The 16513-nt window shown below is 42.3% G+C and overlaps 2 protein-coding genes across 4 annotated transcripts in view; one reads left to right on the forward strand and one right to left on the reverse strand.

Moving 5' to 3' along the window:
• The window catches only part of RNASE1 (ribonuclease A family member 1, pancreatic), a 223082-nt gene that overhangs the window by 11889 nt on the left and 194680 nt on the right, over positions 1–16513 (forward strand). The gene's annotated exons all lie outside the window — the stretch shown is intronic.
• On the reverse strand, positions 11769–15193 carry SLC39A2 (solute carrier family 39 member 2). The gene is made up of 4 exons (XM_050796658.1): positions 14075–15193; positions 13765–13895; positions 13472–13522; positions 11769–12692 (listed from the first exon to the last, which is right to left on the reverse strand). The coding sequence occupies exons 1-4, from the start codon at positions 14187–14189 to the stop codon at positions 12060–12062; spliced, it is 930 nt and encodes a 309-aa protein (XP_050652615.1). The 5' UTR covers positions 14190–15193; the 3' UTR covers positions 11769–12059.

Genomic DNA, 16513 nt, shown 5'->3' on the forward strand with positions numbered 1-16513 from the left:
TTTAAAAATCAACAACTAGCATTTTGTAAGCATTCCCACGCTGGGAATGCCTCTCTGCACTATCCCTCTCTGCACCTCTTTTGCTTCCCCCTTGCTAGTGGCAGTGGGCTCCCTGCTCAGGTCAGTGGGGGGAACGTGAGGGTGTCTGGCTGGTTGCCACACACACATACAAACCCACTCAAACTCTGGCAGCTGTTCCTTGTACCTGATCAGATCAGAGGCAGGAGCAAGGGACTGTTTCCTGCGGTGAGGGTGGCAAGACACTCTAAAATTGTCCTTCAGGGCGAGATGAAGTGGTACAAACTCTCATAAGAGTTTGTCTGGAGCTCTTTGGTTTTTGTTCCTAGATGGTTCTTGTCCTCGTGTGTTGATCTCTGACTGACCTCCCACACTACTACTGAAACTCTGGTTTCTCCCTGATGCTATTCCCCAGCTCTCTTTCTTTACACATTGTCATCCTACAACTGCAATATTCAAATCAAACCCTCAGCTTGAAAGCAAAGGGAAGATGAGTTCCAAACGGTTACTTTAGAGAAAAATGTACTGGTGGCAGAAATGGAAAGCTGGCTCTAGGAGGGCAGTTGGAGGTATCATTGTTCTATTTTCTTCCTCTTTAAGTACATACAAAGTACATATGTGGAGTGGAGAATGAGGGGTAGGGATGGAGGACAGGGATTGGGGAGGCTTGAGAATTGCTCTACATAAATCCTCTCCTGACTATTCCAACTAGTTTTCCCTCATCCTCCCTTTTCCCATCCTGCATGTCCTTCCTCTGATTTTTTTTTTTTTTTTTTTTTTTTTTTTTTTTTGAGACAGAGCCTCACTCTGTTGCCCAGACTGGAGTGCAGTGGTGCAATCTCAGCTCACAGCAACCTCTGTCTCCCAGGCTCAAACAATCCTCTTACCTCAGCCTCCCAAGTAGCTGGGACTACAGGTGTGCATCACCACACCCAGTTAGTTTTTTGTATTTTTTTTTGTGTGTATATATGTGTATATATATGTATCTTCTTTTGTAGAGATGGGGTTTTGCCATATTGCCTGGGCTGGTGTTGAACTCCTGAGCTCAAGTGACATGCCCGCCTTGGCCTCCCAAAGTGCTGGGATTATAGGCATGTGCCACTGTGCCTGGCCTTTCGCTCTTTTTTATTTTTTCACCTCTCGTCATTCTAGTTATCATTTGTTATAATCGATCTCTTAGGACTGAGTGAATCAAGGCTTACTCCTGAATCAGGTTAGTAGTCACCATGCCCCAGGCATCTTGGCTCTCCTTCCTGTCCTAGGGTCCTTATGCCTGTTCTTATTCCAGCCTTTCTTGTTTTAATCTCATTCAGAAATCACGTTCATCTTCTGCTTCTGTATAACCCTTTCTGGCTCCTTGCTGGGAATTCATATCTTCTGAAAACAATCAAAAGATTATTTCAGTTTCCTAGTACTGATGTTTGCCCTGATATTCTCTACATGGAGCCATTCTCTAGCTTTATTCTAGCTCTTGAAACAATATGGTTCAAACTAATGATGGTTCTGTTCCTGGTTGGTAAGAATTTGGGGAAGAGGAAAGGAAATAGCCATGGAAAGGAAAGAAAGCAATGATGGCTGAGGACAGAGGAGGCTAAAAGGGCTTCTGGGATAGAAGGAGGCAGAAAGTTCATGACTTATCTACCTATGCTTGACATATCCCAAACTCTACCTCATCTACCTCAAATGCTGATAGCATCAGTGACCCACAACATGGCAAAGAGCTCCAACAGTCTAATGTACTTCTCCTTGAGTCTCCTTTCTGTAGCCATACAAATCCTCTGTACTAGAAATAGTTCTCTAGCTTTCACATAAATTTATACCTTTCAATTCATCTCTCCCAAAGCCCTAGCAAGATCACTCGAGTTGAAAGTAGCAGAGAATGGATGGTATGTGGGACATCTTCTGCTTGCCTCTTTAGATCTGGGTACTATGCTCTGTGCCCCATGAGGCTTACCTGGTTGCAATGCACCAACAGATATTTTGTCCTGTGGCTTCTGTTTGGATTTGGCAGGAGATCAAAGAGTAGCAGAGTAAATTTTTTTGCCTGGTTCCTCCTTTTTGGGTCCCTGCAGGTTGGCTGCATCCCTCTAGCAAAAGGCCACAGCTCTTGTTGGATGGCCCTCTCTAGTTTCTGACAACTGCTCCCTTCTCTTCAGCCTAGGTAATTGCATTGTTTTTATTCAGTGCCAGGGTGTTGCCCCATGATTTGTTGCTGTGTTCAAATCCACACCTTCCTAAATACTCCCTTTATTAATATCACCTCAATCATCTAAGGTACTATCTGCTTTCTTCTGGGATCCTAACATATAGGTTGGGGAGATGGGAGGATGTGGTAAGGAAAAGGTAACGAGGGAGAAGAGAATCTATACACTGAAGTTTTCTTAGAATCACAGGAACATGGGCTTGAAACCCAGCTAGCTATGTGATCAAATTATTTAACTTTTCTGAATGCCAGTTTCCCTGGACTTACTGTGGAGATAATGTCTACCTGTTGAGATTATGAAATATTGAGTTAATCAGGTACCTTCAGGCATTTGTTCATCCATTTACATTCCAAGCCCCCAGGGATTGTGGATTGCCTAAGGAAATTATTGCTTTCTAAGAGTTTCAAGTAGTCTTTGACTAGAACTAGAGGCAACAAATGGGAGTGTGTAGCTGTGTGGTATTTAGCATTCTATACACAGGGGGTCATCCCCTCCTTTCGTTATTTTATTTTTATTCTATTTTTTGAGACAGTGTCTCACTCTGTCTGTTGCCCAGTATGGAGTGCAGTGGTGTGATCTTGGCTCACTGTGACTTCCACCTCCCGGGTTCAAGCGATTCTCCTGCCTCAGCCTCCTGAGTAGCTGGGACTACAGATACATGCCACCATGCCTGGCTACTTTCTGTATTTTTAATAGAGACAGGGTTTCACCATGTTGGTCAGGCTGGGGCTGAACTCCTGACCTCAAGTGATCCGCCTGCCTCAGCCTCCCAAAGTGCTGGGATTACCAGCGTGAGCCACCATGCCCAGCCTCCTCCTTTCTTTAAATAAGCACCTGGTTTGGTGTCATTCTCAATGATAATATATGTGAAAGCAATACTATAGTGTTCCTGGACCAAACTGAGGGTCGGCCTGCTATTTCTTGTGGCCCAATAACGAGATGCAGATGAACTGGGGAGAAAGAGTTTTATCTCTGTAACCGACTGCGGGGAGACGGCCTGGAAATGATCACCAGATCAACTCAAAATTACAAAGTTTTCCAGAGCTTATATACCTTCTAAGCTATATGTCTACGTGTAAGTGTGCAGTCTTCTAAAGACACAAGTGATTAACTTCTTTTAATCTATGACTAAGGTCTGAGTCCGGAAGACCTACCTCTGGAGCCTCAGTAAGTTTACTTAATCTAAGTGGGTCTAGATGCTGGGTTGATTCCCCTTATCTTGTCTCCTGCTAAATCACAGACGTTTAGGGAGTTCCTTCAGACCTCCAATAAACTTGTTTGTGGAGGCCTGGGGAGTTTCTTCAGACGTCCAATAAAACCTGTTTAATCCTAAGTGGGTCCTGTTAAGAATTCCTTCACTATTTTGTCATGCTTTAAGGCCCAAGAAAGGTCTAAGCAAAACTCTTGATGGGCTTTTGTTACATTACAGCCTTTGTTTAAGGGCACTGGCTTTTAATATTTAACTTAACTACCCAGTCAGTACTGAAAGAGTTGCAATGGAGGCCTGCGTTAGTGAAGCCTGGCCTGCCACAATCCCCACTGTCAATTTGTGTATGATTTCTGTCATGCTTGTATATTTATTTATCATGAGAATCGTAGGGAGATGGGGCATTGTAATCTTTCTGGCTACTTCCTGCTGAGAGAGGGTCATTGTTATGGGGCACCGAATGCAGCACTGGAGTGGAAGAGGTCGATTTGTTCCCAGTAGCACTCTCTGTTTTGGGGAATTAGAGGCAGTGCCCGATGAAACATAATAGTATGCAACAGCAACACATATAAAGAGGTTGCTGCTGTTTTCTTCTGAAATGTAAGTTGTCTAGTCTTCAGTTTATAGGGCTTTAAGAAAGCACAGTTTAGGTTTCAATGATTTTCAGTTAGGAAAAATGGGGAAAAAGGAAAAGCAAAAGGAAAAAATTGAAAACATTATTTGGAGACTTGTAGTCAGAAAAATTAGAATTGAATCCACACTGTAGAAAATAATAAAAACTGAAAAACGTAAGGCAAGACTAGAAATTAACAACAGGTGTACTGTAGTTTTGAAACAATTTTTCTTTCTCCAGTTTCCCATTTTTATTAAAAGGCAAATCATGATAGAACTGGTTTGCTTTATTATACCTGGCCAGATTATTTGCATAAAGTGAAGCAAGAATAATTATTTTTTACATAGGCCTTTTAAATTGGCTTCCATGGAACTTTGTTCCATAGAAGGAATCTGAGATAAGACCTCTTTAAAGCCAAGCCCAAACATGAATTTGTACCATCAAATACCTATGAGTTGGGTGAATTCCTTTCCTCTTGAGGTTCCAAGATACCTTGGGGTTCCCGGCCTGTCAGAAAGTGACATTTTTTACTTACTACAGGTCAGAAACCCTGTACAGGGACTGTGTACACAAAATATGAGGCCAGTTTCCCAAGGGCTTTATTGGGTTCATAAGTCAAGTTTGATTCCTTAAAGGAAAGCACATCATTCCAGTCAAAGCCATGGTAAAAATAACCAGTTTTTCCAATTGTGTCCTCTTACAAAAGAAAACAGGTTCTTACTGCACTTATGCAAATAACTGTGTTGCCATAACTTAAGAATGCTCACGCCGGGCGCGGTGGCTCAAGCCTGTAATCCCAGCACTTTGGGAGGCCGAGGCGGGCGGATCACAAGGTCAGGAGATCGAGCCACAGTGAACCCCGTCTCTACTAAAAATACAAAAAATTAGAATCCCAGCTACTCAGGAGGCTGAGGCAGGAGAATGGCGGGAACCCGGGAGGCGGAGCTTGCAGTGAGCCGAGATCGCGCCAACTCCAGCCTGGGCAACAGCATGAGACTCCGTCTCAAAAAAAAAAAAAAAAAAAAAAAAAAAGAATGCTCACAGATAGTTTCCAAATTCTGGAGAAAATCAGGTAGAGAGAAACAAGTATGCTCTAAATTTTGTTCATGGGAGTATTAAATTTTTAAAAGCTGTCAGTAGCTCAAAAGAAAAGTTTCTTTGACTTTGAAAAGCAAACTAAGGATTAGCAATATTATAAGCAAAATGTCAACAAGATCATTCCGGTCTCCTGTTAGTTCAGTTCACGCAGTTAATTCCTGTCCTGCTTGATATTAATGAACATTTTAGCTCTTCAAAAGCCCTGAACGTTTTCCCTCTATTCTGATGTCACGATCTCAAAAGCTATCAGAAATAGGCAATCAAGAGCACCTGGTAGAGCTTTTTTTTTTTTTTTTTTGAGATGGAGTCTTACTCTGTCATCCAGGCTGGAGTGCAGTGGTGCGATCTCAGCTCCCTGCAACCTCTGCCTCCCGGATTTGAGCTATTCTCCTGCCTCAGCCTCCTGAGTAGCTGGGACTACAGGCATGCACCATGCCTGGCTAATTTTTGCGTTTTTAGTAGAGACGGGGTTTCAACATGTTGGCCAGGCTGGTCTTGAACTCCTGACCTCAGGTGATCCACCCTCCTCGTCTTCCCAAAGTGCTGGGATTACAGGCATGAGCTACCATGCCCAGCCTTGTTAGAGCTTTATAGCTGATTATAAAACCACCTTCAAAAGAGTATGAAAACAACACAACCATTGTTTACAGATAACAAAAATTTTTTGGGTAGCCATAGTTAAAGATACAATTGACGGCTAGCCGCGGTGGCTCATGCCTGTAATCCCAGCACTTTGGGAGGCTGAGGGCGGGTGGATCACCTGAGGTCAGGAGTTCAAGACCAGCCTGGCCAACATGGTGAAACCCTGTCTCTACTAAAAATACGAAAGTCAGCTGGGTGTGGTGGCATGGGCCTGTAGTCCCAGCTACTCAGGAGGCTGAAGCAGGAGAATTGTTTCAAACTGGGAGGCAGAAGTTTCAGTGAGCCAAGATCTCACCAATGCACTACAGTCTGGGTGACAGAGTGACACTCTGTCTCAAAAAAAAAAAAAAAAAAAAAAAAAGAGACACAACTGACAAGGAAATCTGTTACCTCTGTGGCACACAATAATAATTTAACAAAACAATTGTAATTATTACTGATAACATACACTAAGATATATCAGAATTATAGGAGTCTCCCATAACTTTGGAACACATACCAGTAACATATTTGCACAAATATAGCCCAAAGAAAGCCAAACACCATTTTATATTTGACAATGCTTCCTGTATAATTTTCATACCAAATAAGCCAAACTTCACCTTTACATTAGTGTACTATGAATGTTAAACCCAATTCTTAATAAATCCTTATAGACATATTTACCCAATTTTAATGTTTGACCATAAGGTAAGATTTTATAGACTTTTTATAACCCTTTACAATTTTTGTTAAAGAGCAAGTTAGTGCTCTAAGAGAAACCCATTGTGCTTTTATTTCAATGCTCAATTTACAGAAAAACTGGATGATTCCCTTTTAACTTTAGCCAATATTTTACACACAGAATTTCCTCTACAATTAACCTTCCACAGCTTGCTTAAACCTTTATCTTTATTGTATCCAACTTAAAACAATCCTTTAACCTTTTAATCGAGGCAAAAATCCACATTCTCATGCCTCCTTATAATCTTTTACCAAAAGTATATTTTACTTTCCTTACACACCTTGTATGTAAACTGTTTCTTCAATAGTCTTAAAATACATGTTACACTGTTAACTCTTAGCAACCTTTACTTTTGGTGAAAACCTTGGTAAGTTTGGGATTTTAGCTGTGTACTAGGTGTGGAGGCTAGGACCTAGACAGAAGTGCAAATAAGGTCTGACTTATTCCAGCATCTAAATCCATGTGTCCCAGGCCTTACCTAGCTGTAAAGCAGGCAAGTTGTACAGCTAAGAGTCATAGTAGCATTTTATAAAGCATTTAGGAGGCCTAATCACCTTTAAATTGTACAATATTTCTTGCATAAATTCCCTTTCATAAATTCTTTCCCAGGCCAGGCACAGTGGCTCATGCCTATAATCCCAGCACTTTGGGAGGCTAAGGTGGCCAGATCACCTGAGGTCAGGAGTTCAAGACCAGCTTGGACAACTTGGTGAAACCTCATCTCTACAAAAATACAAACATTAGCTGGGCATGATGGTGGGTGCCTGTAATCCCAGTTACTTGGGAGGCTGGGGCAGGAGAATCGCTTGAACCTGGGAGACAGAGGTTGCAGTGAGCCGAGACTGCACCATTGCACTCCAGCCTGAGTGACAGAGCAAGACTCCATCTCAAAAAAAAAAAAAAAAAAAAAAAAAAAAAAAAAAATTCTTTCATGACTTACGCAGACAATCTCTGACATGCCTTGACTTTCTGACTTGTCCTAAACATCCCTCTCTTTAAACAACCAGTTATTTTACTTTAGGACAAGAATTTACCATACAAGATCCTTTCTTATATAAATTCTCTTTTCTTTAATACCTTTTTGCATAGCTACGGGGCAAGGCTAATTTCACATGTCCCCAGGCCTTATCTAGAATTTAACCCTCCAAAATAAATTGAACAATTTTTAAGTCAAAGAAGCAGTTTATGGACTAAAGCATTTTGCAAACCTAATATTTGACCTGCATAATTTAGACCAAAGGTTTACATTTTTGAAGATAGTTTTATTTTACCAATAATCTTTAAAACTCTATTTATTTTTATAAATTTCTTTATATCTCTCTTATTCCCTGGTTTCTTTTACCTTGTTTTGTATATAGTCTTTAAATAAGCTTTGAATTAGACAAAAATTAGTTACCCTTTAAAAAAGACACAATCTTTAGAATGTTTTCCTATAATATATTATTATTGGAAAATACCCAAATAATGAGATATCTGTTGTTTGATATAACTTTAGATTCTAAATTTTGAGAAGTTATTTACAAGTATTTACCCAATTACATTTATCTAATTATTTATTTTAATCATTTACCTGGATTATCTATGGAAACTGCAATAGTCATTATTTAAAGTTTTGAAACCGCCATTGCAAAATTATAACTGAGACAGTGAAAATGATCTGACCTGACTCAATTTTGCTTCTAATCTACAAGCTTTTCTTGTTTATTAACTTAGTTTATAGTTTAGCTTTGAAACAAAGATGGTAACAGCCCTTTCCCAGAACAAACTTTCTTCATGTCTGTGGACTAGACTACCTAAGGCCACAAGATAAGAAGTTAGGGTATTTTACTAAATAATTCAAGATGTAGCTATTTTCATTAAACCAATATTAATGTTTTATTTTTAAAAACTACACAAGCAAAGATCATTCTGTTTTGAGCTGAGTTACAGTTTTGTAGCCTCTATGCCAAATTTTGACACTTTATAGTATTTGGCAGAGATAAGTATGAAATTGCTTGATCAATAAATGCAAACAAAAACGTATGCTGGCAGCTCTTAAGACATTTCTAATATTACTTTACCAATAATTTTTAAAGCTAGTTTATTTATTAAAGATTTTACTTAAGTCACATAAACTTGAAAAAGCACTTGACTAGTCTTTCCTTTTTTCTGTTAAAGTGTGTAAGTGCTTTTATTTTTTCTTTGAGTGAGTAAATTAGAACTCTTTTATATTTTTCAGTAGTGAAACATGGTGTACACAAGATATAAATACATAGACATATTAGGCATGCCAATAGAAGTACATTTTATAAATTCATAAGCCTTCCTTTTTCCTATTTTTTAACTGGATCTTTGAGCTTTGGGCAGAGCCCACACTGAATCCTGGGTTTTCAAAAGGGGAGAATTATTATGAGGCTAGACCATTTGATGCTTTTACAGCGCACTTAATTTTTTTTTTCCAGACAAAGACATTTCTAAGCATCTAAGTTACACTTTTTCTTAAAAACCCCAGAGTAGGTTCTGTTGTAATAGCCATTAATGAAGAAAACAGAATTCAGTCAACTGTGAAGAAAAAACTTTTGCTCAAAAAAAACAAGATCCTAGGTGAGAAATAAACAAAAACATGAAGACCTTTTAAATACAAACATGCACACACATGCATATACACATACACATTTTGGATGGTAGCTTTTGATTAAGCTGACTCTCAACCATTGAGCGTCTAAAAAAAACCTTTCTCCTTCCCAGAGGCCTCCCAGCAGGAGTGGACCCAATACTTCCCACTTTCAAGTTTACATGGTATCAAAAGGAACAAGACAGACACACAAATAAGTGGAGAAAGATTTCAGACAAACACAAGGGGGAGTGCAGTCAGGCAAAACAGACTCAAAACTAACTAACTCAAAACCTGATCTCAACCAAAATGCAAAGCAGGTGTATGAGCGAGCCCTATTGCTTCCCTTGGTGGTACCAGACAAATGGCTTAACAAGCCCAGATAGGAAAACAATAGGCTCCTGGCATATGATCCAGTTAACTCACCCTTTGAGTGTGTCTGCTCCTGACCTGCGTTCTTCGCCAGTAGTGAAAGGGATGTGCAGATTTGCACATGAAACAGCTCTCTGGAGGGTCCCCGGGGGAGACTTCACCCCACTGCTGCTGGGATTCTCCTGAAGACTGTCTCGTTGCAAGCTGCCAGCCGTTGAATGCAGCACCATCCTTATCTTCTGGCTGGCTCACCAAATTTTGTTTCCAGGCAAAACAGAGGGTCACGCTGCTATTTCTCGTGGCCCAATAATGAGATGCAGATGAACTGGGGAGGAGGAGAGTTTTTATTTCTGTAATCGGTTACAGGGAGAAGGCCTGGAAATTATCGCCAGACCAACTCAAAATTACAAAGTTTTTCAGAGCTTATATACCTTCTAAGCTACATGTCTACATGTAAGTGGGATGCATTCATCTAAAGACATAAGTGATTAACTTATTTTGATCTATAACTAAGGTCTGAACCCAGAAGACCTACTCCTGGAGTCTCAGTAAGCTTACTTCATCTAAATGGGTCTAAGTGCTGGGGTGGTTACCCTTATCTTGTCTCCTGCTAAATCACGGAGGTTTGGGGAGTTCCTTCATATGCCCAGTAAACTTGTTTGTGGAGGCCTGGGGAATTTCTTCAGACCCCCAATAAAACTTGTTTAATCCTAAATGGGTCCTCTTAAGAATTCCTTTGTTATTTTGTCACGCTTTAAGTTTTGCCAGGAAAGGTCTAATCAAAACTCTTGATGGGCTTTTGTTACATTATGACCTTTGTATAGGCACTGGATTTTTTTAGCTTTTAATATTTAACTTAACCAGTTGCAGTCTGTAATCCACGAACTGAAACAGGGCTTCTCTTCCACTGCAGCTGGCGTATCTTGTTGTGTTTATGAGTCTGACAGACAAATATATCTGAAGTAGATCTCATATGCTGATCTGTGAGGGAGATAAGCCCCTTGTTTTGCTTGACTGGAAACAAGCAGGTGACAGGGATACTGTATCTAGAAATAAAAAGAAGGGCTGTGAGATGAAAATGTGATGGAGGCCTGTGTTAGTGAAACCTGGCCTGCCACAATAGTACCTGGCACATAGCCGTTGTTCAATGTACAAACTATTACAGTAGAAACTACTACACACTGGACAACTGTTCTGAGTGTATTACATGTTACTGCATTTAATACTAAATGGAAAACACAATACTATGGTGCTCTAGGGAAATGATTTCCTGTGTTAGACGTATCTATCATCTATCTATCTATCAATCATTTTTGTCTGAGGCTTGCCTTCTCACTGACCTATGGGTGTGTAAACTGGGCTTGTGAGGAGGCTTGTATTTCTCACTTTGTAGGAAGGGGAACAGGATCGAAAGGAGACAGAGACTGAGAAGAAGAATGAATGTCCATGTTAAGGCTATTTGGGCTTCCATGCTGAAAATACCAGAAAGGGCCAACTTGTGAGGGTAATTGAACTCACAGGGCACACTTCCTCTTTCCCCATTTCTCCACTAAGTTTGAGATATTCCTCCATCTCATGAGTTGGGAGCTATGCAATAGCCATCCTGTTCCTACCAATTCCAGCTAACCTGCTTTCGTATTTGTCCTCAGCAGTTTTTAAGAGAAGCAACACATTGTAGGGGTTACTTAGATGGAAAGGGAATTGGTAAGGCAGGCAGAAGGAAAGCCAGTAAGTCCTGCAAGAGCCAAGTAATCACTCCAGGCATTTATTTTAATATCTGGCACCTTTCTCCCTCTTCAGGCACACTGCTTTTTAATACCTCAACACAAGGCAGCTGGAAGGATATAAAAGCTCAAAGAAGAGCAGTAGTGTCCCTGAGGCCACACAGGGCTCAGTGTGAAAAAATGGGAACCTAATGGAGATAGGCTCCATTCTGCCTGATCTCCATTTAGCCTGGACATGTTATGGGTGGCTGATAATAGGTACTGGGAATGGGGTGGTTATGGTAAATGTAGGAACATAATTGATCCACATCATTTTGGTTTCTAACTTGCTTTCCTTTTAAACGCTGGGAACTGGCTCATTTTCTCAACTACAGTGGATAAGGTGGGAGGGGGGTGTTGGAATTTTAGCCCATGTCTGGGGGTGTGGCTGGCAACTGACAGAATGGCTAGGGGCCATAATTCCAGAATAAAATACTGCATTCAACACTTATCCTTCCCATTCCCTATTCCACCACTTCCTGTGCCAGATAGCTTCTAGGCAACCAGGAGAAATAAAATCCAGAATGGCTGAAGGAGGGTAAAATGGGCATTTTATTACACACAGTAGCATAAATGGGACAAGAATAAAATCTGGAGCATCTCTGAACCAATTCTCCAATTAATAGCTACTCAACCTAAATATCTTTTTCTCAGTCCTGGGTGAGAAATGGGATCTCATGTAAAGGAAACCTGGGGTCCAGTCCAGTCCTATTGAATGCTATTTAGTCTCAGTAAAGAAATGTCTGAGGGCCAAAGCCATTGGGAGGTCTCCTTGGGGATAGAGAGGTCATCCTAAATAGGTCCATCAGAAAAGCTAGGAATCTCTCAGGCCCATAAGGCAATAAAGGCCATGAAGGCAAAACCAGCGGCTACACAGCTCCACTTAGCTAGAGGGGCCTCAGGACTAGCTAGCTCCCGTGGAAGAATTTCTAGGAAGGTGACATACAGGAAGGTGCCAGCTGCCACACCCTCTAACACAGCCTGGGCTAAGCCCCGCCCTCCTTCAGAGTCCCTTTCAGTCACAGCCAGCCCCACGGCTAGGCCCAGGGGGGACATGAGAGCTAATAATAGTATGGAGAACACTGCCCATCGTGACCTGGCACCTAACTGCACTAGCCGCATTCCTACACCAAACACCACAAGCCCCTTATGAGCCAGGACAGCAAGGCAGAGCTGCACGGTAGCTGCTACTGTCGGCTGCAGCCCCACAGCTAGCCCTTCAAACACTGAATGAAAGGAGAGTGAGAGCAAGAGGACAAGGGCTCGGAGGGGACTCTTTGAGGGTGAGGGTAAATGTCCATGGCTGTGGAGTTCGAAGATATGAGCCCCACCCCATTCTTCCTCCTGCACTGTTGATCCTCTAGCAGCCCCAGGACAGCACTGCAATGCCAGCGACTCCAAAAAGAAGATAAAAAAGAAGCCCAGGGAGATGATGAGCTCTCCATAAGGATACTCCATCTAGAAACAAAAAGAAGGACTGTGAGATGAAAAGAAAGGGTAGGCAATGCATTGGATGGACATGGAATTGGGAGATTGAAGAGAATGAGAAAATGTGGTAACAGAACACAAAAAAGGGTAGGGGAATGAAGCCAAGAGTAGACATGGACGTGTAACAACAAGAATGCCAGAGTGGGCTGGACACAGTGGCTCACACCTGTAATCCTAGCACTTTGGGAGACTGAGGTGGGCGGATCACTTGTGGTCAGGAGATTGAGACCAGCCTGGCCAACATGATGAAACTCCGTTTCTACTGAAAATACAAAAACTAGCCAGGCGTGGTGGCACGTGCCTGTAATCCCAGCTACTCAGGAGGCTGAGGCAGGAGAATCACTAGAACTCAGAAGGTGGAGGTCGCAGTGAGCTGAGATTGTGTTACTGCACTCCAGTCTGGGTGACAGAGAGATTTCATCTCAACAAACAAACGAAAAACAACAACAACAAAAGACTGCCAGAGGGACTAAGGGACACAATCTCAAAAGAGTTAAAAATACGGGAAAATGATGTGAGGTATATCAGAGGATCCAGGGAAAGAATGAAAGAGTAAAACAAGAGCTTTCCCTGGGGATCTATAAACTCAAAAGGATTGGGTCTGCTCCTCTTTTCCTCTACAATGTCTGAGCTAGGGAGCAGAAGGGATTCTTGGTACTCCTCATGCATTCCTCTCAAAAGGGTCTGGGTATGAAAGGCCTCTCTGGTTCTCCTCACCCCCCAGATAGGGGATGGTGGGAGGTACTTACATGAGCCGAATCAGCATCACCAGAAGAATTTCTCTCACTTGTTGATCTGTTCTAAGGAGAAAGCAGCAGAAATTGAAGTGGGATGGAGCAGCGCAGCTTCCTGTCCTGTCCCTTCCGCAATTCTGTTTTCCTTAAAGCCTAATCTGACTTGCTTTCACCATCCCACACAAGAGCTGTCATTTTCCCTGTTGTTCCACCCATGTCCTTGGCTCCGTCACTTTCCCACTCTCTTTCCTTTGTCCTGTTTCTCCTTTTGGCCTCATAGACCTGCGGCTTGAAATCTCTGCTCTCACCTGCACCACGAACTTCTGAATCTGTGATTCAATTTCCTCCAGGGCTTCAGCAGTCATATGCATGAACCCTGCTCCCAGGAAAACACCAGCAGAAATACAGCCCAGGAGTCTGAGGACTCGCCGGTGATGACCTAATAAAAAGCAGAAGTTAAACCCACTTGGCACTGAGGAGACAGACAAAGGTGAGTAAAGAGCAGCAGGTAGCACTCAATATCCCAAGGTTGGGGGTGGTGAGAGAATCAGAGCGAGGTGTCAGGACAGGGTTGAGGTGAGACTCAGGCTATGGAACAAAGATGGGATAGGGCTATACCTCTGGCTGCATCAATCTGGAACCATTTGAAGCAGATGGGAGTAAGGCCACAGCCCAGAGTGAGAGCCAACAGGGCAAACAGGCAGCCAAGTTTTATTCCTAGTAGTTGCTCCATCTCGGGGGTGTAGGGTAAGTCCAGAAGTCAGAATGACAAGGGAGCTGCAATCTTTGGAGCAGGCGTGGTATCTTAGGTGGGCAACACTGGAGTGTCCACTCTCGTGAGTTTCAGGAGGCTGTTGGTATCTTCTTTCTGTGTTGCTTCTGCTTGTGCAGCATTGCAGAGCTGACAGATCCTGCTCCAGCTTCTAGCCCTCCTGCTGCATGGAGGCCCCTCCCCTGGTTCACGCCTTCCTGAGCTTGGAAACCAGAAACTCCAGACTCCTGCCAGGCACAGCCCAGTGGCGTCTTCTCCTCCTCTTCAATGGCATGACTAATCCAAGAGCTATGGAGAGTCTTAGTTCATGTGCTTGGGGTTGCTCTAATCCAAAATAGGAAAGTCTATGGTAGCTGCTTCCCAGCTATTTTGTACTGGGGACAATCTGGTCCTGTCTCACTCTGGACATTTGATCTAAGCCTTCCATACCCTCTCCACCCCATCCCAAGTCTTACAGGTTGCAATGCTGATACTTGAACCACTCGCTTTCAGAGGAGATTTGGGGCCACCTGGAGGTAAAGAGGTGGGGCTGAGAGGTGGTGCTGGTGCTACTCTGTGGGAACTAGTACATGAGGGAACTACCCTTTCCTGTAACCCCAGAAAAATAGCTGCAGGCATGGAAATGTCTAGTGGTAAGTTGATTTGTTTTTTTTCTTTCTCTTTTGATTGGGACCAGTGTTGAGAGGAATGAGTTGAGATTTCTGGTATTACATTTATACTGTTACAACTTCTGACTGTGCCTGTTTCCTGGTAAGAACTGGAAAAAAAGACATTTAAGTTTTAAGACAACAAGCTGCTCTAGCCCTGAAACAGCAAGGCCTAGGGGAAAACAGAAATTAACTGAATAAACGGGAGGATTCTACCTGGATATAGAGGGGTGGGGGTAGAAGATTCAGTTCTGATGGGAATCACTCTTGATGGAAATGTATGGGGCATTTCCCACACATACTCTAGGGTAGTTGAGGGACCCTGGGAAAGACAGAAGGGAAGGCGGTAGTGAAAGAGGCCAGGCAGCTGCTGATTCCTCTATTCAGGTGGCCCACATAACAACCCTGAGACCTGCTGAGCCAGTTCTCAGAGCTCTGGAGGCAGCTTTCCTAGCTACTCCAGATTATCTTCCTAGGGAAGTCCTGGCCTCTGGTAGAAGCAGTATTCTTGTAGTGTTACTGGATGATTTTTACAGTGTTACTGGTCCCGCTGCTTGTTCTTGTGATCCAATAATGAGATACGGACAGACTGGGAAAGAAGGGAGTTTATTTCTGCAACTGATTACAGGGAGGTCGGAGTAGCACACCAGACTAACTCAAAGTTACAAGTTTTTCTTTAGCTTTTACATACAATTCAAGCTCTGTGACTACCTGCGGGAATGTTTCCTAATTAATCTAAAGTAGGGGTCTGCAGATAAAAGTTTTTGTTTTTATTTTTATTTTTTTTAGAAACAAAGCAATAAATGATTTGATTTAGAAATAAAACCATTCCCATTATTGCAGCATTATCATCAGTCATTGAATGCTAAAGCTGTTTATGCTTCTTTTTCCCTGGGATGTCTGAACCTGGCAACTTTTCTTCCTATTCTTCTGTGTTCTTAGCAAACCCACATCAAGGGTGTCTGTTCGCGTCTGAAATTCATCAGCATCAGAAAGAGCAAACATGTTGGCAGTATCTAGAAAACCATCAACATGAGCATGGGGCAGTTCATTTCGCTTTGCAGCTGATCCCACCATAGTGAGTACTTGCAGATATTTCTCAATCTTAAGTTGGTCCTGGTATGGGTTGTATGTGCAGGAATGCTTTATCACTCAACTAGATCTGAGGTAGAGAAAGTACAGGTGGGGCTTTAAGGGGCTTGCTTTTTTTTGTATTCCAGCCTTCATACTCAGGCACCAGGTTCCCCCAATTCATTATACATTTTTCTTGCTTCTGCTTTTATGTTTAACTTGTACATTCATCATTATAGCAAAGGGCTTATAGAAATCTGGTTTTTCTACTTCTGCTTTAATGATCAGCTTACACATTCATCATTACAGCGAAGAGCTTATGGAGATCTGAACTGCCACAATAGGAGAAGGCGAGCTTGAGATTTGTGTGGGAAGCTTGGCATCAAAAATCTGAGGAAGCTCTTCATTACAGGATAGACCAGGATAATTAACTATACCTTTTACTTTTTTTTTTTTTTTTTTTTTTTTAAAAGAGAGGAGATCTTGCTCTGTCACCTAGGCTGGAGTGCAGTGGTACAATCACAGCTCACTGCAGCCTTAACACCTGGGCTCAAATGATCCTCTTGC

The sequence above is a fragment of the Macaca thibetana genome, chromosome 7 (genome assembly GCF_024542745.1).
Source record: "Macaca thibetana thibetana isolate TM-01 chromosome 7, ASM2454274v1, whole genome shotgun sequence".
In the NCBI taxonomy this organism is placed as follows: Eukaryota; Metazoa; Chordata; class Mammalia; order Primates; family Cercopithecidae; genus Macaca; species Macaca thibetana.